Raw genomic sequence first — 18,646 nt, 5'->3', positions numbered from 1 at the left:
CCTGACTAGCTCACTAACATGCCATAGTCGGAACTAATCGAAGACTACGGAAAGCCTTGAGATCTTGGTGGATCAGGTTGGGCAGGGAATGTCCTGCTTTCGCGACCTTGTATATGTGAAACATACAATCTTTGCGTCGAATTTTGATACACCACCCATAAGTCACTTGTTTTACTCCTGCCTATACACCAGGGCATGAAGGACTAAAGTGAAGGAATAGGGGAGCAGCGAAGATGCCACTTGTCTGAATATTAGAAGAGCGAACTGACTCAACCATGGTTGTGTAACGGCCCAGCCTACAAGCTAAACCCACCAGGATGATCTGAAAAGGAGACCATGGATCAGGACCGAATGGGTGGCTTGGGTCCCACAAACACGGTGAGCAGGTGATACGGGTAAACATAAAATCTTCAGAAGTGGTCTAACGAGTTCTTTCGAGTCTAAACCTGAAAAATTCAGGAATGAGAATTTTATTTCTAGCATCGGTTTTTCTCTCTGTTTTCTCATATGATATTTCAGATAAGTTTCGTTTCAGCTGTCTGGATGGGATACCCGATGATAAGGTAATCATGTCAGCAGCGGTTAGTTAAGGCCAACTGCTCGCGAGCCGTTAATCTGCACGACGGGTAGCCAGCTAAGATTGGAGAGGAGCTGGCGACCTGTCATCAGAAAGGTAAGTTCTAGCTTCTCGCAGGAGTTGTCTGTCTTGGGGAACGATTCACCATGGCTTCAACCGCTTGACCTCATAAGGGGGGGCCAAGGGTTAAGGATTTTTACCTATTATTGGGCCGATGGTAGAGGGAGAGCTCTCGCACCGGCGCAAGAGCCATCGTTCAGAAAAATTTTCATCCAGTGAATTACCTCCCGACGGCCTGATTTATAGTTTGGACCCAATTACCGGCCCTCTTCTCCATCGATGGGACAGCTTTTCACTCGAATGGGGGTTCTCATTGTGACGGAGTTACTCCGGGCTTCCTTGCCATGAAGTTGACCACTCCGGAGTAGAACTTCCAGTAAGGTATGAGCGTCGATCTGCAGGCTACATATATAATTCAACCACATAAGGTGTAGATAGTATACATATTACATACAGTGAGAAGATTTGAATTAACTGACCCCATAGTGAAGGGGGATGATAGTAATGTGTCTATGTTGTGTGTGTGATATTTTTTCCTTATTTTATTTTTATTTTCCTTGGTAGGATGGTCTGATGATGATGGGTCAATCGAAGTAATGGGGCAACCCCTGATTGTTAGGTAAAAAGGCAGGAAAAAATCAAAATCAAATAAAATTAGAAGAAGAAGGAGAAAATAGAGAGGAAAAAATAAAAAAATAAAAGAACACACACACACACACCACCCAACTGACTAGACACTAAACCCATGATAGTTTAGCCCTGGAGCGGCCATCCCAGTATCAGGCCCACCCTCTTTCAGTCTAGGCTCTAGTGCCGCCCTGCAGCTCCCTGCCTGTTTGGGACGATGCGCCAATGACCAGGCCTCGTCTCCCACACCCTTTCATTTTCGCCCTCGCCCTCGCCCTCCTTTCGGCCCCTGCTCCTGCTTCTCTCCCCTCTTTTTCTTGTCGCTTCCTTCCTCTTCTTCTTCTTCTGCTTCTGCTTCTTTCTCTTCTCCTCTTCTTCTCTCCCATATTCATTCTAATCGTGACTGTCCGTCCCGGGTTCATTTCTCTCCCACCCACCCTTTTCCCCTTCCCCATTGTGATACCCGAGCTCTTGTAGCTTTGCGCAAAGAGAGCTTTTATTTCCTTCTGTTGAGATACCCCTTAAAGAGATACCCTGCTCGACGCGCGCCTTTATTTTCGAGAGCTTCGCCAGCTTCTCTAACTCTTATTTAATCCATCCCTACTGATTATAATTACCCATCTAATCACTATCCGACACCATGTCCGACGTCCAGAAGCCTGTCGAGGAGACTCCTGCGGCTGCTCCCGCCGTTGCTCCTGCTACTGAAGCGCCTGCTGCCACCGAGACCCCGGCCACCGAGACCACGGCTGCTGAGGCCCCCCAAGAGACTCCCGCTGAGACCACAGAAGCTGCTGCCCCCGCCGCTGCGGAGGAGTCTAAGGCCGCTGAAACTCCCGCCGAAGAGCCCAAGGAGGAGACCAAGCAGGAGGAGGTGACCCCCGCTTCTGAGGGTGTCCTGGGCTACAAGGCCCCCGGTCTCGTCAAGTAAGGCGCCACTTTTGCGACAGATCTACCATATGCAGTGACTAATGATGTGTGACACAAAACAGGGGCCTCCGTTTCGCCAAGCGCTTCTTCTACTTCAGCGACGACGCTGTCGAGTCTAAGCAGCTGTCTGCCTTCCACCAGAGCGAGAAGGCCGCTGTCGCCAACCCCATCGCCGCCTGGGCCAGCCAGACCGGCAAGGGTCTTCTGTTCTTCACCAAGCGCGCAGAGGACAAGGCCTCTCCCGCCGGTATCTTCAACCTGGTCAGTAAACATAGTAAACCCTGGGGATAACTGTTGCGCCGGTTGCTAACTCCCTCGCCAGGCTGATGTTTCCGACATTGCCAAGGAAGGCTCCACCGAGCTGCACTTCAAGGTCAACGGCCAGAAGCACACCTTCCAGGCCACCAGCACCTCCGAGCGTGACAGCTGGATTGCTGCCCTCGAGGCCAAGTCTGCTGAGGCTAAGGCTGAGAAGGAAGCTGTGACCTCTAGCGAGGGTTACAAGGCCGAGCTCGAGAAGCTGAGTAAGTCACTTCCGTCTTTGAACCGCGTATATTGTTACGAGGCTAACACACCCCACCAGACAAGCCCGCTGTTGCCGAGCCCGCCAAGAAGGCCGAGCCTAAGGAGGAGGCGGCCCCCGCCGAGGACAAGAAGGAGGACAAGGCTGCCTCCAAGAGCCGCTCTCAGTCTCGCAAGAGGGCCAGCATCTTCGGAACTCTGCTCGGAAAGAAGGAGGAGGCCAAGGAGGAGGCTGCCCCTGCTGAGGACAAGGAGGACAAGGCCGAGGAGGCTAAGCCTGCTGAGGCTGCTACTGAGGCCCCTGCTGCCGAGGCTCCTGCTGCCGCTGAGACCTCTGAGGGTACGTTACCATATATTACCAGCAGTGTACCAGATACTAACACCAACCTAGCTGCTCCTGCTGAAGCCAGTGACAAGAAGGAAGACAAGGAGGAGAAGAAGGAGGAGAAGGAAGAGAAGAAGGCGGAGACCCCTGCCCCCAAGTCCAAGCGCGCTTCTCTTTTCGGCAACTTCTTCCAGAAGGTCACTAGCCCCTCCCACGAGAAGTCGGAGAAGGAGGCCACTGCTCCTGCCGAGACCGCTGTCGCTAGCACTGCCCCTCAGCTGGACAACCCCGTTGAGGAGGCCGCTGTGAAGCCCATCGAGCCCGAGAGCGTGACTGCTCCCGCTGAGGCTGAGGCTGCCAAGGACGCCACTCCCGCTCAGTCTCCCGCTGCTGAGACCCCCAAGGACAAGCGTCGCACCTCTTTCTTCGGCAACTTCGGCAAGAAGAAGGGTGACTCCGACAACGAGGGTGCTGATGGCGAGCCCAAGGCCAAGGGCAACAAGCTTGGTGGCCTCTTCCGCAAGCCCAGCAAGGCCGTGAAGTCCGAGCCCAAGGAGACCAAGGAGGCCGCCGAGGCTGAGGCTGCTCCCAAGGAGGCTACCGTCGAGGAGTCTCCTGAGGAGAACGCTAAGCCCGTTGAGGCTGCTCCCGCAGAGGAGCCCAAGCCTGTCGACGTCGCCACTTCTACTCCTGTTCAGGCTGCTGCATGAAGTGCTTCTCGCAGGGATGTCGAGTATGAGAAATGGTGGGACCAGCGGTATTCGTATCCTAACACTTCGACTTCTCGATGATCAGTCGTTCTGGAAAATGAAAAGCCCGGAAAAAGAAAAAAATACATTCAAGAACCCCAATGATTGTTACTTTTTGTGTCTAATTGATGTCTCCACTGCCACTATTCCGGTATCCCCTCTCCTGTGCAAGGTGAGGTCTGCCAGAATGAGTGTCAATGATACCCTCTGCTGCTTTGGCGGTCATTTCCGAGCCCGGATGTCCATTGCGTGTCCGGTGCTGCGTTTCATTCCTTTATGATATGCGTTCCGCAAGGATACCCAACTGGCCTTGTGTGTTCATGTTGTGCGCCGTCCAAACTAGATTGATACCACTTGTTGCTGTTTATTGCTTGCTCTTTTGATGTTCTCATGTTGCTGTTTGATGCTTTTGTCTTGATACCCTACTGGGAGGAAGGGTGCTTTTTGCTAGCTGGATGGGGAACTCCCCTCCACTCAAATTGGCCCGAATCGTCGACGTGCTGATAGCGCCATGTATACATGGCACAGCATCATGAGGTAATACTTAATAGAATCCACGTATTGTTAGTCACCTATCCACTACAGTAGTTTCAGACGGCTTAGTAGTAGTGTATCCGACCTGCTGGGTGATTGTCGCACTTTATACAGGGCCACCGGTGTAACGTGCTCGCGGTCCACATGGTGTATCGAGTGGGGACTCCTCGATGTAAGCTTATCATACAAGGTGTGTGCATGGACGTTAAGCTTGTGGCTGCAGTACCCAGCCTCTGATAAGGGCATAAAATGACCTGTCATTCAACAAGAATCCGATATGGTGTAGTGGCTAACATCGCCGTCTCTCACACGGCAGCCGGGGGTTCGATTCCCCCTATCGGAGCTCAATTCTTCTTTTTTCCATTCTCAATCTTGCATCTATTGCTTTATTTTTGTGTTCATATGAGGTCTTATTCTTTGTTTACTTCAAGTGGCTGTCTCTAGGCTGGTCAACATACTGCTGCCATCCGATGACAGCATGCGCTAGAGATCACAACAACAACATTGATTGGTAGATACTATGTTCCATTGAATCTACTCCGCGTAGAATTGATCAAGATCTTACTAGAGCATCGCGGATATATATCTAGTGGATTGAAGATACTGTTGACTTACCAATGATATACTTAAGCAGGTTATCCATGATTATACCACCACCGTTGACTTGGACTACCACCCGTCAATTGGCGAAAGCTATTCGCATATGTGCATGTACATAAATGTCTAATAAGTTCCCGAGCTTGATCTGGGCTGAACGTTTACTGTGTAGTATCTGGTAGCGTACATGCCAATGGTGTCTTTCGATTCCCGATGCACAATTGTGTGTGTGTGTGTTGATTCCTGCTTGGCAGTCTCTATAGTACATATTCATCCTCTGGCGCATGCATAGTATGGATGGATGGATGGATGGACCGGATGGACCTGTACCCTCTGTATGTATCTCTCTTCAGCCCTTGAAAAGATAGTACACAATGCAAATGCCCTGTCAATGGTCTGGACGGGCGCTCTGCTGATGCCTGTTTTGGAGTGGAGTAGTGTGGTCTGGACAGATTTGCACCGTACGCAACATATTCGTGTATACTACTAAACGTGGTATGCCTAGGAGAATCCTACACCAGGGTCGTTTGGGGGATCTTTCTCTTGGCGGGGTGATGGACTTGGATGCCTGGCATCACGGGATGAGTGGTTTTCTAGGCATCAGGGTTCCTGGATAAGAGGATTTAAAGTATGTTGAGTGGATGATGGGATGGGACGGGATGGGGTAGTAGTACGTTGTGGCTTCTGAGGTGTTGCGTATGTGGGTGGTGCCTGGTTATGTATGGTGTGGTGGTGGTACTAGATCCAGGCAGAATTCAGACCATTTTAGATAGTAGTAAGATGTAGTAGTGCTCACGGGGGTAGCCTGGAATGGACGCATCGAGAATGGTGAGGCTGCGCTGTATCTGTGCGTTGGGTGGATTGTGGTTGATGCCTTGGATGTGAGGTCCTTACTACCAAGCAAGGTGATGGTGCTTCGTTAACAGGTGCCGAATATGAGCACGAATCCCTGCGCCAGGGTACTGCTGACAGGTGGCCAGAGCTTATGTTGCTTATTTGGCTTGGTAATCTTCATGATTGGTAATGATGGTTTGGTGGTGTGCTGCATCATGTCTCCCCGGGGTAGTTAGTATATACTTTGTGAACAGTGGCCAGAAAAACAACTATATAGTCGTTATCATCTATGCATAATGACTCTTCCCAGATTTCTGTACAACGATACACTGCATCTTCAAGAAAGCATCGAATGAGATGCCACATCTACCAGAAGATCAATCCAGCGAACAAGATCCTGGCTAAAAGCCATAGGCACCTTACAAACCCACGCAACCCTGGCTGCCTGGCGCCTGCACGGAGCCCACGGGTAATTCGCCTAGCGCCGGAACCATCGCCGTCGCCAATTTGACAGGACGGGAAGAAAGGGAGGATAGGGAGCATATGCAAAAGTGATCACACACCACGGCTACTATTATTATCGTTATGATGATTATTTGCTCAACTGTCTCGCATCCGCAAGGCCTGTCTAACTATTTTCAACGGAAGGGACTGGTTGTACTGAGGCTAGGTGTACCCTGCAGCACGAATTAATCCCGTAGACAAGATGGACACGAAAACAAAAGCTTGGTTTTACTTTTCTGCGTCGTAGTCTACTGTGTAGTGCTGACCAGGCATCATCGACTCCCTGGCAAGACGTCATCGTCGGCGGCTGCCTGGGGACAGGCATGGTATAACCGTATAACAGGCCTGCATACGGAAGAGATGCGCGCGCCGCGGCTGATGTATGCACACGCCCATTGGCATCCCCACTTCGAAGCAGGTTGCAACGGTAGGAGGCATGTACATTCGTACGATTTTGAAGGGATTGAGATTGAATAGTATCCGTCTCCTGGTCAACTGAGGGGTTGACTTGGCAAGGTTATGGGAGGCAGGTTTTGATGTCGGAATTGTTGCCTAGTATCTCCTCCATAGTTAGTACTCCGTAGACTACTTCTTCTAGACCCTGGTATTAGAAATGCCAACTTTCGGATGGAAAAGGCCACATGAAATGATTTTCTTCGTCTCTTCGTTTTTTCCTGCGGGTAATTGACTTTTAGGTTTCACATGGGCCGGTTGGTCCCGTGCATTACTAATTTCAATGAGGAAATCCAATAGTCCCAGTCTAGTTATCTTTTATGCTCCGCCCGGAATATACGACGCACCTCCCCGGAGATAATACGACCCCCCTCCCCGCCCATATACCATCCCTGCCGCAGCGAGAATAATTTCCTCAAATCTGACGGGGCCGGATTCAATCTAAATCCCCTTGTACGTAGTATCTACTTGTAAGAATCCTCCTAGGGGCCATAGGCCGCCAAGTGTCGTTTTGATTAAAATTCATTTGGGGTCAGATGAAGGCCGGAACGTCTCGGTGTCTTGATAGAGTTTGACCCAAGTGGAATTTCACGCCCTTCGAGCGACTTTGGCGAGGGGGGCCTGCAGGCGCGGCGAGGGAATTTGGGAAAGGATCCTCCGACCGGGGCAAAACCCTGGTCACAAACCGGCTCTGTCTCTCTAGCTATCTATCCCTTGGTGCACCATCGTATTCTGGCGGGACCCTAGTAAACAGGGACAGGCCACGGTAGCCAGGAGTTGAGGCTTAGAGAGGTCCTACAGAGCACAAAGGAGTGATAGTAGCACGGGACAAGAGGTGAAGGACGCAGGACCAGTCTCATTCGCAGACAGTTGAGACATTGAGGCTCAGGCTCAGCCCCAATGACACCCCCGGGCGCTGCACCAAATGCAGACCCCGACGGGCTGTGATGGAGGCCCAGAAATGTTATGGTGCCTGCTGGTTGGCCAATGGGTCCGGTCGGCGGCACGGGTGCGAACCGGTTTCATCACCCACAGAAGTCGCGCGGCCTCTTTTTATTTTTTTAATTTGGTTTTTCACACCACTTAGTAGCCTAGTGGTGGAGCTCAAAGAAGGAGTCGAAGCAGGGCCAGGAATTCATGATCGAGGGGGGCCTGTTGCTGCTGGGCCAGTGACCTGCAAGTGACATCTCCCGTTGCGGGCTGAATGGAGGAAAGTCCACGTACCTGCCTGGTACTACGCAGACTTGAGACGACTACACGCAGTAAATACGGAGCGCTGAGACTCGCTGCTCCAGGCACGGGAATGCCTGGGGCTCCTGCGGTCTCCACTGATTGGGCCTGGCAGCCAATCGCTGGTCTCGATGGCCCTATGACTCACACCTGCTGACCGCGTAAGATTGACTATTCCCAATGAGGCTAGGGCACCAGGCGGGGGTCCGGTCTAATGTGATTGGCGGAGACATCCGGGCAAGACCGCACACACAAACAGTTAAGAAGTGCCTGGCTTCCCGTCGCTGCCTGGCGCTTCCCTTTTCCCTCCTCCTTTTTCTTTCTCCCACTTCATCTTTTCTTCCTCTCCACACATCTCTCTTATTGTTTATCACACTCCGTCACCATACAGCATCACATCTATACCGCGTCTGATTCTTCGTCTTTCCAAAATGGCCTGCTAAACGCCTCCCCCGCACCAGCTACGTCTTTCTCGTACGAGACAGACACCATAGATCCTCTTCGGACCTCGTCTTTTTCTAATCTCTCCTCTTCCACCCCCTCAGAGTCTCCTGTCCCAGGACCTCTGAACTTTAGCATCGCTTTGCGTAGCTCAAGTTCTCCGAACAACACTCTCCCGTTCGACTTTACGTCGTTCACCACGGATTACCATCAGCAATCATGGCTCCCCACGCCCCCGCCCCAGCAGCCATCGGCTCCAGTGAATTCGATTCCCAGCGACAACAACAACAACAACAATCCCAGTCCCCTTCCGCAGGACTTTGTGCTCTTTCCCGCTCCGTGTCCCCAGCAGCCACCCAGGGACTCGCGTGCTCAAGCACCGATCAATTCTGCCCCTAGATTATCCGCGTATCAACCTTCTCTGGTCCAACCAGGGTACCCCGTTAGACGACACTCTTCAGCTCTGCATCAGCAGCTTCCAGGCTCGCCTGCGCAGGTTCCTCTTTCAGCCAGATTAGCCGCTCAATCTTCCGGATATTCCTCGTCTCCGTCTTCTTGGTCCAACCCCTCTCTGCGAAAGCACTTTGCGCGTCGGTTCGCAACACCTACCGCTTCGAATTCTACTCCTGCAGTGAACAACGCTGCCTATAACAACCGCCCACCCGTCCCCCTATTCAACGACAAGACGGTCAACTATTCCGCCTTTGTGAAACAGCACAACCAAAATCTCAAGAAAAGATACGCTCTGCATCGTCGCATCATGTCTACCCCAAATATCGCTCAAGGTAAGCCCGTGACTTGGGCAGTGCAAGCTTATGTTTACGGTGCTAAGACTGTCCTAGATTTCCCTGAGCTTTTTGATCTTCAGTCCAACCGCTTCGGGGACGATCTCAGCTCCCCCGAGTCCAACATGCTTTCGCCCCAGATCAACACTTCGTTCTTCAGCCCGATGGGTGAGGTTGCCCCTCCGGGCACCGTCTCGCCGAAGGATCTCTTCTTCGATGCTTCGGCTCCCCCATCGACCACTTTCACTGATCTCAGCACTCCTCCGCTGGATACGCCTGGCTTCTTCAGTCAGAACACATCTCCCATGATCAATACCGAGATGGATCTGAACGCGGTGCCCGAGGAATGGGAGTCTCTCTTCCCTCAGGATGGGTTTTCCCTGGATCTGGATTCGGCTGCCCTTGAGCTCGCTGCTTCGCTTCAGCAGCCCAAGGCGACCGGACCCCCTCCGACTCCAGTGATCCGTGCCAGCGCCTCGCCTGCGCCGACGTCATCTCCCGCCCCATCCCGTCAGGGCACCAAGCATTCCACTGTGGCCGGTGTCAATGCTCGCCAGCGCAAGCCGTTGCCTCCCATCAAGTTTGACTCGGCTGATCCCGCCGCCATGAAGAGGGCCCGCAATACCGAGGCTGCTCGCAAATCTCGCGCTCGCAAGCTCGAGCGTCAAGGCGAGATGGAGCGCCGTATTGAGGAGCTCGAGCGGATGCTTGAAGAGTCCAAGCAACGCGAGGAGTACTGGCGAAGCATGGCCAAGACTGGCACCAACTGATTCAAAAAGTTTATTGGTTTTCTTTTCATTTTGGGTATGGCATGGGGTTTTGGTAAATGTAATGTTTTCATTGTGCTATTCTCATCCCTAGCGGGTTTTGTGGGCGGGGGCGTCGAGCCTCCTGTCACCACCTGCCGGAAGCATCATTCAGTCTATGAGTGATGCTTCCGGCAGTTGAAAAGTTTCCTTTTGTTCTTGCCCATTCACTTGGAGCTTACACAGTGTACTTTTCGGTAGATCAGCTTCTCTGCATCTGCTGCTGTGATTTACTCGTCCCCAGTTATATACTGCGGGTCTGTTCTATGGTTATTCTGTCTTCTGTTTCCTATGGCCGGTTCTGATGTCTCCCACTTATCGGGATTGACTCGTGGCCACTAATCTTTTACTTGGTGTACTTGATTGATCCGAGTGCCTTTCTGTTATCATTGTTGCGCTTCCGTACCAGACTGTGAACTATGGTATTCTCCAATCCAACTATCTTATATGCGCATTTTGAGTTCTTTGTAACGACGTATCTATTCCACTGAAGTAATGGGCTGTAACCCTTTGTATCCATGAACCGAATAGGTGGGTCACAGTAGCAATACGCCATAGGCCTTCCAAGCTCTCTCATCCACGTATGAAATAATACCAGTATATGATACTACTTAATCCAAGACTATATAGCTACCACTAGTATGGTACATAAGGCCACTGGTCAAGCCAGCGCCACTCGTAACCCAGTTACAATTCTATCTGTGTTTGATGTATGTGTATGTGTATATGTATGTGCAATCGACTCAGCTCAGACTTGCCTTTTTATCTACTTCATAGACAAACAACCTCTCGCTTGCTCGAACCATTCAGACCCTGGCGCCCAGCCAACAAACAGAACGGCATCCAGTATACCAGCACACTCATAAAATGCTTCCGTAGAAAGTGCCAACTACAGTGTGTGTGGGAAGTACCAGTCCTGGTTCCATCAGTGCTTATTTCCCGCTCCGTTCACGGTGCAGGGAGTTTGCAAGATGATGGACAGGCGGTTGCATTCCCACATGCAAAAAGAACTGATGTGGCGACGATGAGTGTGCTGTGGGGGTCACTGGAGCCGTGTCTGCCTCAAGGCCGAAACGAAAGAGTGGTGAATGGGGAGCATAGATCCGAAGAGGCGGTCTCAGAAGTATCTGATCCAGAGTTGTCATCACTGCTGGTCTGGGTTGATGTGACTAGGGGAGGTATGTTGTTGTTCGTCAGAAGGCGTACGGGGGGAATTTGAAGGGGATAGTGCTGAGGCAGAGAGAAAAGGAATAAGACGGAAATCTATTCAGGTAAGTGCATCGGTCCCCTTTACTTTGCCCTTCTCCATCTTGGCTGTTCTGGACCCAAACTGGATTGCCCGCTTCTTCTCCCGAGCGACGTTTGTCATGCCGAGTCTCAGTGCGACCAGACGGAGGCCCTTTTTCTCCGAATCGAGCCCTGCTTCTGGTGAATCCGTTGGGGGTGGAGGGGTACCGAAGCCGCATTTCTCCCACACTGGAAGCTGTACCACCCAGGACACGAACTCTTCGTCCAGGAAGGGAAACCTCGCTTCGCGACCCCAGTGTGCAATGACTCGATTGTCGCGGCCCAGGTTTCGCTTTCCAAGGCGGCTGACATCGAGGTTAATCTCGTCAATGAGGCCCGCAAACCCATCTCGAGAAAATGCTGCTCCATGTCTCGAGTACCCTGCAAATAGCTCATCTGCGCCAAGGCCAGACAGGAGCACCCGTGCCGAGGTGGTATATTGTGTGGGTTGAGCACTAATATTCCGACTGTCGAACGCCAGCCCTTGCCCACGCGAAGCGAAATATAATGCGCAAGCGATGGACAAATCCATCTCCGTATTGTGAGGTCTCATCAGACGCTTGACAGTCTGACGATGCGCAAGGGTTTCCTCGTACGGTATATCTACCGCAACAAATCGCCAATTGCGATCGGGGCAAACTCTTTGCAACTCTGCGAATGCCGCTCGGCCGGTGATACGATCGGGGCAGCTTTCGTACACGGAACCAGTCGTGCCTCCCCTGCCCGCCGCGGCGGCCGCAACGCGCGGGTTTTCAAATGCCACGTTGAGCAAGTCAATGACTTCCTCCTTAGGTAGGATGTCGTGAGAGAGCCTAGCGAGTAACGTGCAATCGAGGCCTCCAGAAAACAGTACAGCGACTTTCACATTGCTCCCCGAAGAAGTAGTCGGAGGTTCCCGTACATTCTGAATCCGCAATGCCAGCGATTGCCGTAATCTATGCTCGAGTTCCTTGACAGCGACAGTTTCAACGGTTAGTGAAGGAGCTTCTCCTTCGGGTATAGTCTTATTCATTGGAGGGATAGGGTTTCTCTGGACCATTTGTTAGCTAGGTAAGATGGGGATGAGGAAGAACTGCATACAGGACGAAGAGGACTATCGGATGCATTATGCTCCCAGAGAAGTGTCTGTATGCAACTTGCGTCGAACGAAGGCGTACCAGCACTCTTCGCTGCGAATGAGTTGTCCTGGAATATAGCATGTTCAAAGTCAATCATATACATTCCGTCTGTCTCGACCTCACTAAAGTGGGTCGAAGATGTGCCGTCGCAGAGACTGCACAGCTTGAAGGCTCCTGACTCATCTGCACCTTGGAGTAGGGAGCGTCTTCCAAGCGAGTCTCTAGTGAAGAACAGCTTTGAATTGATCGCATCATAGAACACGAAGGCAAAGGGGCCGGAAATGCTACTGATAACATCCAGAACACCTTGGACAGCACTCGTACTTGAGTCCGCTGACGAAGTGGTCTTCGAATGGTGGTTTACAGCCTGTAGTAACAGCTTGAAGATCAGCTCCGCATCATTGCCCTGGATAGGTTCACCTGATATCTTCCAGGCGTCTCCGTTGTAGCATAACACGGACTGCGTAGTAGGATCCACTAGTGGCTGGGGCACAAGACAGCCTCCTCTCATAGATAAGACTGTGGAAACAAAGGTAAGCTGAACAGCAATGGGCGCTTCATTGCTTGACCGTGTATTGGCTATTTTTTGTTCAACGCTATGAACATGGTAGTTATCGGGTCCTCGTTTCCGCAACAAGCAGCAAGTCTCCTCATTAGGAAGCACAGCTCCTGATGCGCTAAGAGAAAAGTAAATACCACACATGGTAGCAGGCAAACCGCAAGCGAGACGCTGGCGGGGCGTGGTTGAGGTGAAAGAGAAGCAAGAGGAAAGAGAAACACAAGAAGAGCGCCGGAGGTCGGGGGAACGATGATCCCCCGCCGCTGATTGCGGGCTGACATCCTCGGCGCTGATGGAGCCTACTCCTTTATCTGGGGCCCTTTTTTCTAGAATTCCGCGATTTCTTCCTGACACCTACTCTGATTGACTCTGGGGCCTTAAAAGTCTGTTGCCAATATTAGCTGACCCGACTTTCGTGGTCTCTTACGTGGCAGCCCCGGGAACCACGTCTCCGCATATTCCCCTCATGATGATCCATGTTTCTACCTAACGAGGCTCTTCTGATTTCTAGTTTGACTTTGGCGTGCATGCAGGTTGCTTATGTCTGCGACAGAACCCTCGGAATCCCCGGCTCCTAGTGGTCATGGGGAGGCCCAGCCGGCCGTTCACAACGATTCTGGTTCAACTGAACAAGTGAACTCGACTAACCTCGAGGCTGCCGCGCAGCTGCAGGATGACCCCTCAGGAATGCCGATAAACGACCAGGAGGCGCAACAAGGCGAGATGAAGGAGACCGTACAGGACGAAGCGCAGGCCACCGCCACGGAGCCCCCAAGCACGATGTCGATGCCGCCCGCCACAGATCCATCGAATCCCGTGTTGCCTTCGCGGGAATCGCTTCCGGAGCGGATGAAGGGGCTTTCTATCACCACGACGGCAAGACCGGAGCCTGCTACGTCGCCAAATGCAGAGATTCCTCCTACACCCCCAGCGAAAGATGAACTCTATGTATCCTCAAACCCTCACTCTGCGATTACACACTCGCCCGCGATCGAATTGACTGATAAGGAGTTGCCGGAGGTGCCTGGAAATGAACAAGATGGGAGGAAGATTACTGCTGGTGGTGACAATGACTCCCAATCGGAAATCCAGAGCATTATGGACCAGTTCCAAGACTCCACGCGCGGTGATGGGCAGGAACAGATCATGTCTCCCCGCCTAGAACTAGCCGAGCAGTTCCTGGGTGGACAAGGCCACTTTCCACCTCGCCAGTCAAGTCTAGATCACAGTAAATCGGCGATTGATGACTCGCGTATGCCCAAGTCTGCGACCGGGATATCTTCCATCTCGGCTGAAAAACAGCCCGTGAAGGTTCCCAAGAGCTCTGCTGCCGACGAGGCCAAATTGAGTCGGCGTTCGTCGACGTCGACAATCCCTCCGCCACCCGAGCCTGAGCCGGACCAACCTTTTGATTTCCACCGCTTCTTGGAACAACTGCGTCACCGTACTGCGGACCCGGTTGCTAAGTTCCTACGCTCATTTCTCCATGAGTTTGGGAAGAGACAATGGATGGTCCATGAACAGGTCAAGATTATCAGCGATTTCTTGGTGTTCATTACAAACAAAATGGCTCAGTGTGAAGTATGGCGTGATGTGTCCGACAGCGAATTCGACAATGCCAAAGAAGGGATGGAGAAGCTCGTAATGAATAGACTATACTCCCAAACGTTTTCCCCAGCTATTCCTGGTCCGCCCACAATCCCGCGAAGTGCGAGTAGAAGCAAAAGGCGCGAGATGGAGAGGATGCATGGCCCATGGAGGCGAGGGCAGCATCAGGAGGATATAGAGCGAGATGAAGTCCTCGCTCAAAAAATGCGGATATACAGTTGGGTTAAAGAAGAGCACCTGGACATACCACCGGTCGGCTCTCACGGTCGTCGTTTCTTGAATTTAGCTCAGCAGGGTATGTGATGGGTCCTCATTTCTTTGATCGACGTCTAGCTAACCGGTTACAGAACTGTTGAAGATCAACGGCTATCGGGCTCCTCGCGATAAAGTCATCTGCATTCTGAACTGCTGCAAGGTCATATTCGGTAGGTACTAGACTTTAAGGATGCAAGGGCTGTGAAATGACATCTTTGCTAATTTTTCTCAAGGTTTGCTGAGGAACTCTAAAAGATCTGACACGTCTGCCGATTCTTTTGTGCCGCTTTTGATCTACGTGGTGCTGCAGGCCAATCCCGAACATCTCGTATCGAATATACAATATATCCTGCGGTTCCGCAACCAGGACAAACTTGGAGGGGAGGCTGGATACTACCTATCTTCGCTGGTAAGTAGAATCCTGTTGTAGTTCACGACCCATGTTCTGACATTCGTCTAGTCGGGAGCGATCCAATTCATTGAGACACTGGACCGAACAAGCCTCACAGTGAGCGATGAAGAGTTTGAGCGAAGCGTTGAAGCTGCCGTATCCGCTATTGCCCAGCAAAACCGCGAGTCTGAGACCTTGGAGCGCCAAACCTCAGGCCGTTCCGCCGAAGGCTCTCAATCCGCGCCACGAAGCTCTGTTGACACGCAACGCACGGCCGTGCGCAAAGAGGCATCACAGTCTAGTGATGAAGATTCGGCCCCAGTAGCAGGGCTTCTGCGGACCATCCAGAAGCCATTGTCGACCATTGGAAGGATGTTCTCTGATGAGCCAGACTCCCCACAGGATCGGCCCGCGCAGTCCGGGGCATCGCCACGACTGACACCGAATGTGTACCAGCCACCTCGCAATAGCAGTGAAGGCCGGCGATCGGCTGAGAGGCCACGCAGTGCAGCCTCTCCTCAGGTTCCTAGGGTGGATGCTCAAGATGCTGCTGCACGTCAGGCCAGTGCTGAGGACGCAGAGGCACGCAGAATTCATCGTGCAGAGCACAACAACGTCGTAGAGACGCTGTGTAATATGTTCCCCAACCTTGACCGCGATGTTATTGATGACGTAGTCAAGATAAAGGGGGGAAGGTAAGCTGTCCCTTGTTTCTGCGTCAAAAGCGATGTATAATAGCTAACACTGGCAATGCAGGGTTGGATTGGCAGTAGACGCGTGTCTTGCTCTTAGCGCTGAGTGAACGGATCATGGTGAAAGTTGGTCAAAGACAGGCAAATACATTGAGAGGATTAACTTTCGGGGTTATACTCCTTATTCGTTTGTACTGCCACTGGCCAATCATGTACTTATTGCCTAGGCCAATTGCATATAATAATACTGCTAAAGATAATCATATTTCATAGAAGCAAGTAGACTACCGAACAGGAAGCTTTAAAATGTTTGGTGTGGGCCATTTGGCATGAAATGAATGCACAAAACCATCAGGGCAGTAAAAGCTAGCAATAATCAAGGTGTTCCTCTCCCAAGAAACAACTCATCGAACGCACAAGCCCCCAACACATCCTTATTCTCCTGTACCAGATCCCAATACTTCGCATCACGGGAGGTCAATAACTCGTAACCATCATCGTGCTTCCTACACATAAAGAAATTATAGTCGTGATAACATCCGTCGTGGGAGAAATCTCCGTAAGCCACAACCTGCAGACCGGAGAACCCATCTGGCCCGAAAGCCCAATGAGCGTAGAAACCCAAAGAGTAGTTGGCTGATAAATCATATTCTTGTCTGCGTTCCTGTAAAGCGGGACCATTTGCTCTAAGGTGAATAATCTTGATGAAGGGGCTTCGTAAACAATCGTGATGATTTGTGTGACCGCCCTAACCCAGAGAAAAATTAAGTAAGCCTTTGACGTTATTTTCAAGTCGATATGGACACGGAGATATTGGATTGGGGGGGGGGGGGGGCAGAGAATAGCGCGGGTGGGTACCTTATAATCAAAATCCTCGATACATGTTGAGACTCCGAAAAATTCCAACCCTGGATAGTATGATATAGTGCAAGGACGTTCAGGCGGCCCAAACAGCTCACCCTCTGTGTAGGAGCCCCAGTCTGTGCTCACGAGCCAGTGCGTGATGAGGCGCTTAAGTGACTTGTGGTGCATCGCGCTTTTACATAGCGTGTCCCAGGCGTTTGTTGGGAGCATAAGATAGAGGTCTGTCAGGCTAGAGAAGGTCTTGAGCAGGGCTTCTACGGTTTCGGCAATGTTGTCCTGTGACTCGTCGGTGATTTGGTTCAATTTCTCCGGGTTGAATGTCAATTCGAGCAATTTCAGTCTTAGAGGCACGCCTGAGCGGACAATCTGTCGAAGAAAGTGGAATGTTCCGGGGCAGTTGACGAGTTGCAATGCTTGGAGTCTTCCTATATTTAGAGCACCGACCAACTCGACCTCCATGGACGTGAAGGCCACCTGGGAGAGAAATAAGTGTTGAAGAGCTGGGAGAAGGGTACATGGCACTCCGCTATGTTGAAGACCAAGCACATATTGCGCAAAGAAATTCTGTGGCAACCATGTATATGTGGATGAAATCTTTTGATGACCTTCAGTCCAGGTAAGTCTAGCGCTGTCCCAGCCGATAAGATCGAGATGCAGTGTCTTCAGCTGAGCTCCGTGAGCAGCGATGAACCTTTTAACTGACTCGAAATCAGCATGGTCCTTAAGGCCTCTCCAAGATAGAGACTGGAGATTAGAAAGCTGAGCAAAATTTATGATGCATGACGCCCGTCTGGGACTGCTTGCCGCGCAGCCGTTATCTGTGAGGAGAGAAATTGTCGTAATGTTCACTTGGGTCTCTAAAATCCTGTTGATGAGAAGAACCAATTCATCGGAAACACACGTTTTCAGATCCCATCTATAGCGTGTTAGTGCTAAGTTTGTGTAATGCATCAGAAACCAATATCTGTACTTGAAGCTCTGGAGTTGGCCCTCGGGGATTGCTGATACCATGCGGTGCATGTCATGTATCAAGATCGGGATGCAGTCAGGTTCAGTAGTCTGCCGATATTAGCACAGTAACCATAATCTTGATATGGGCCCAGTAACATCATCCTCCAGGAAATCATGTATAGAACATGTTTGTTTCTCTTGAATCTGATGATATGTACCCCACAGCCTGATGTGCTTTGTATGAACTAAGCGGGAGTGATTTATCTTTGCGATTGCAGAATCCAGTTTCGGTGCTGATGGGTACTTTGCTTGTATGATGAGATTTCCATATAGATAAGGAAGAGTCTTTTCACTAATGCTCTTGGAGGCTTCACTAAGATTTTTGAGATCCCTGAGAGTCATCTGGGACAGGAATTAATCTGCTTTCAATGGAGAAGAAACAGGGGACCGCTTACATGATCGAGCACTATGTGCAGTAGTTCGAGAGGCAATATGTCTATCATTGTGAGATTTATAGTCACTCGGTATTGTAGCTGCGGATGATTTTTCTAGTTTTCTTGTTTTGTTTATGGGTACAGATATTATAGAGGGATGATGCTTGATCTGCCAGTCTGACCCTAAGGCGGGGCACCACTGACACGATATACGGGATACTCTGGGAGGTTATGATGTGGTGCACGTGTCCTAGTGGCTATATTGGACATGGGTGCTTTTCATAATATCTGACACGATGAATAGACTTTCCTTCGTACGCTCTAGACCGGAAATTATCTTAGTGTTGCGGTAAGATTTTGGAGCGGAGGTTGAGTCGGACTTCCGTGGGGGTAACTGTTGCTGATAGCACAAGCTGTTCGTCTTACCAACTCTAAGTACGTACGGAGTTTCGATTAGACGACGTACAAAATGGAGGGTGTGGTATGGTAGTGAGTTCTAGATACTATATATAA

The 18,646-nt window shown here is 51.0% G+C and overlaps 7 protein-coding genes and 1 non-coding gene across 8 annotated transcripts; 4 read left to right on the top strand and 4 right to left on the bottom strand.

Moving 5' to 3' along the window:
* Nucleotides 1–1,583: 1,583 nt before the first annotated feature.
* On the top strand, nucleotides 1,584–3,866 carry ASPBRDRAFT_204813 (uncharacterized protein). The gene is made up of 5 exons (XM_067621719.1): nucleotides 1,584–2,191; nucleotides 2,257–2,455; nucleotides 2,517–2,718; nucleotides 2,778–3,056; nucleotides 3,108–3,866. Exons 1-5 carry the CDS (start codon nucleotides 1,905–1,907, stop codon nucleotides 3,749–3,751), a joined length of 1,611 nt encoding a protein of 536 aa, XP_067481974.1. The 5' UTR covers nucleotides 1,584–1,904; the 3' UTR covers nucleotides 3,752–3,866.
* A 729-nt stretch (nucleotides 3,867–4,595) lies between these two features.
* Nucleotides 4,596–4,667, top strand: ASPBRDRAFT_t90. The gene has a single exon. It is a non-coding gene; the product is annotated as a tRNA-Glu (tRNA).
* A 3,505-nt stretch (nucleotides 4,668–8,172) lies between these two features.
* ASPBRDRAFT_39923 (uncharacterized protein) lies at nucleotides 8,173–8,622 on the bottom strand. The gene has a single exon (XM_067624245.1). The coding sequence runs from the start codon at nucleotides 8,519–8,521 to the stop codon at nucleotides 8,342–8,344; it is 180 nt and encodes a 59-aa protein (XP_067481973.1). The 5' UTR covers nucleotides 8,522–8,622; the 3' UTR covers nucleotides 8,173–8,341.
* Nucleotides 8,623–9,022: 400 nt separating this feature from the next.
* On the top strand, nucleotides 9,023–10,346 carry cpcA (amino acid starvation-responsive transcription factor GCN4). Its single transcript, XM_067625522.1, has 3 exons — nucleotides 9,023–9,168; nucleotides 9,226–9,972; nucleotides 10,041–10,346. The coding sequence occupies exons 1-2, from the start codon at nucleotides 9,144–9,146 to the stop codon at nucleotides 9,936–9,938; spliced, it is 738 nt and encodes a 245-aa protein (XP_067481972.1). The 5' UTR covers nucleotides 9,023–9,143; the 3' UTR covers nucleotides 9,939–9,972; nucleotides 10,041–10,346.
* An 895-nt stretch (nucleotides 10,347–11,241) lies between these two features.
* Nucleotides 11,242–13,082, bottom strand: ASPBRDRAFT_120041 (asparagine synthetase domain-containing protein; the record flags this gene model as incomplete). The annotated part of the gene is made up of 2 exons (XM_067617315.1): nucleotides 11,242–12,291; nucleotides 12,342–13,082. The coding sequence occupies 2 exons, from the start codon at nucleotides 13,080–13,082 to the stop codon at nucleotides 11,242–11,244; spliced, it is 1,791 nt and encodes a 596-aa protein (XP_067481971.1).
* A 396-nt stretch (nucleotides 13,083–13,478) lies between these two features.
* Nucleotides 13,479–15,994, top strand: ASPBRDRAFT_120138 (guanine nucleotide exchange factor VPS9; the record flags this gene model as incomplete). Its single annotated transcript, XM_067617322.1, has 5 exons — nucleotides 13,479–14,841; nucleotides 14,894–14,971; nucleotides 15,035–15,210; nucleotides 15,262–15,887; nucleotides 15,949–15,994. 5 exons carry the CDS (start codon nucleotides 13,479–13,481, stop codon nucleotides 15,992–15,994), a joined length of 2,289 nt encoding a protein of 762 aa, XP_067481970.1.
* A 266-nt stretch (nucleotides 15,995–16,260) lies between these two features.
* Nucleotides 16,261–17,768, bottom strand: ASPBRDRAFT_193422 (uncharacterized protein; the record flags this gene model as incomplete). The annotated part of the gene is made up of 3 exons (XM_067620620.1): nucleotides 16,261–16,632; nucleotides 16,743–17,664; nucleotides 17,719–17,768. The coding sequence occupies 3 exons, from the start codon at nucleotides 17,766–17,768 to the stop codon at nucleotides 16,261–16,263; spliced, it is 1,344 nt and encodes a 447-aa protein (XP_067481969.1).
* On the bottom strand, nucleotides 17,599–18,228 carry ASPBRDRAFT_39920 (uncharacterized protein). The gene has a single exon (XM_067624244.1). The coding sequence runs from the start codon at nucleotides 18,099–18,101 to the stop codon at nucleotides 17,817–17,819; it is 285 nt and encodes a 94-aa protein (XP_067481968.1). The 5' UTR covers nucleotides 18,102–18,228; the 3' UTR covers nucleotides 17,599–17,816.
* Between the last annotated feature and the right edge of the window lie 418 nt (nucleotides 18,229–18,646).

The sequence above is a fragment of the Aspergillus brasiliensis genome (assembly GCF_001889945.1).
Source record: "Aspergillus brasiliensis CBS 101740 unplaced genomic scaffold ASPBRscaffold_3, whole genome shotgun sequence".
Classification (NCBI taxonomy): domain Eukaryota; kingdom Fungi; phylum Ascomycota; class Eurotiomycetes; order Eurotiales; family Aspergillaceae; genus Aspergillus; species Aspergillus brasiliensis.
Note: the sequence above shows the minus strand (reverse complement) of the source record. Positions and strands in the feature narration are given on the sequence as shown.

What these genes read in the sequence shown, in the direction of transcription:
- ASPBRDRAFT_204813 (XM_067621719.1), top strand. Translation starts at nt 1,905, where the DNA reads ATGTCCGACGTCCAGAAGCCTGTCGAGGAGACTCCTGCGGCTGCTCCC. An exon ending in AAGGCCCCCGGTCTCGTCAA is followed by an intron (nt 2,192 to 2,256) that starts GTAAGGCGCCAC and finishes GACACAAAACAG; the next exon opens with GGGCCTCCGTTTCGCCAAGC. An exon ending in TGCCGCTGAGACCTCTGAGG is followed by an intron (nt 3,057 to 3,107) that starts GTACGTTACCAT and finishes ACACCAACCTAG; the next exon opens with CTGCTCCTGCTGAAGCCAGT.
- cpcA (XM_067625522.1), top strand. Translation starts at nt 9,144, where the DNA reads ATGTCTACCCCAAATATCGCTCAAG. An exon ending in TACCCCAAATATCGCTCAAG is followed by an intron (nt 9,169 to 9,225) that starts GTAAGCCCGTGA and finishes AGACTGTCCTAG; the next exon opens with ATTTCCCTGAGCTTTTTGAT.
- ASPBRDRAFT_39923 (XM_067624245.1), bottom strand. Translation starts at nt 8,521, where the DNA reads ATGCTAAAGTTCAGAGGTCCTGGGACAGGAGACTCTGAGGGGGTGGAA.
- ASPBRDRAFT_39920 (XM_067624244.1), bottom strand. Translation starts at nt 18,101, where the DNA reads ATGACTCTCAGGGATCTCAAAAATCTTAGTGAAGCCTCCAAGAGCATT.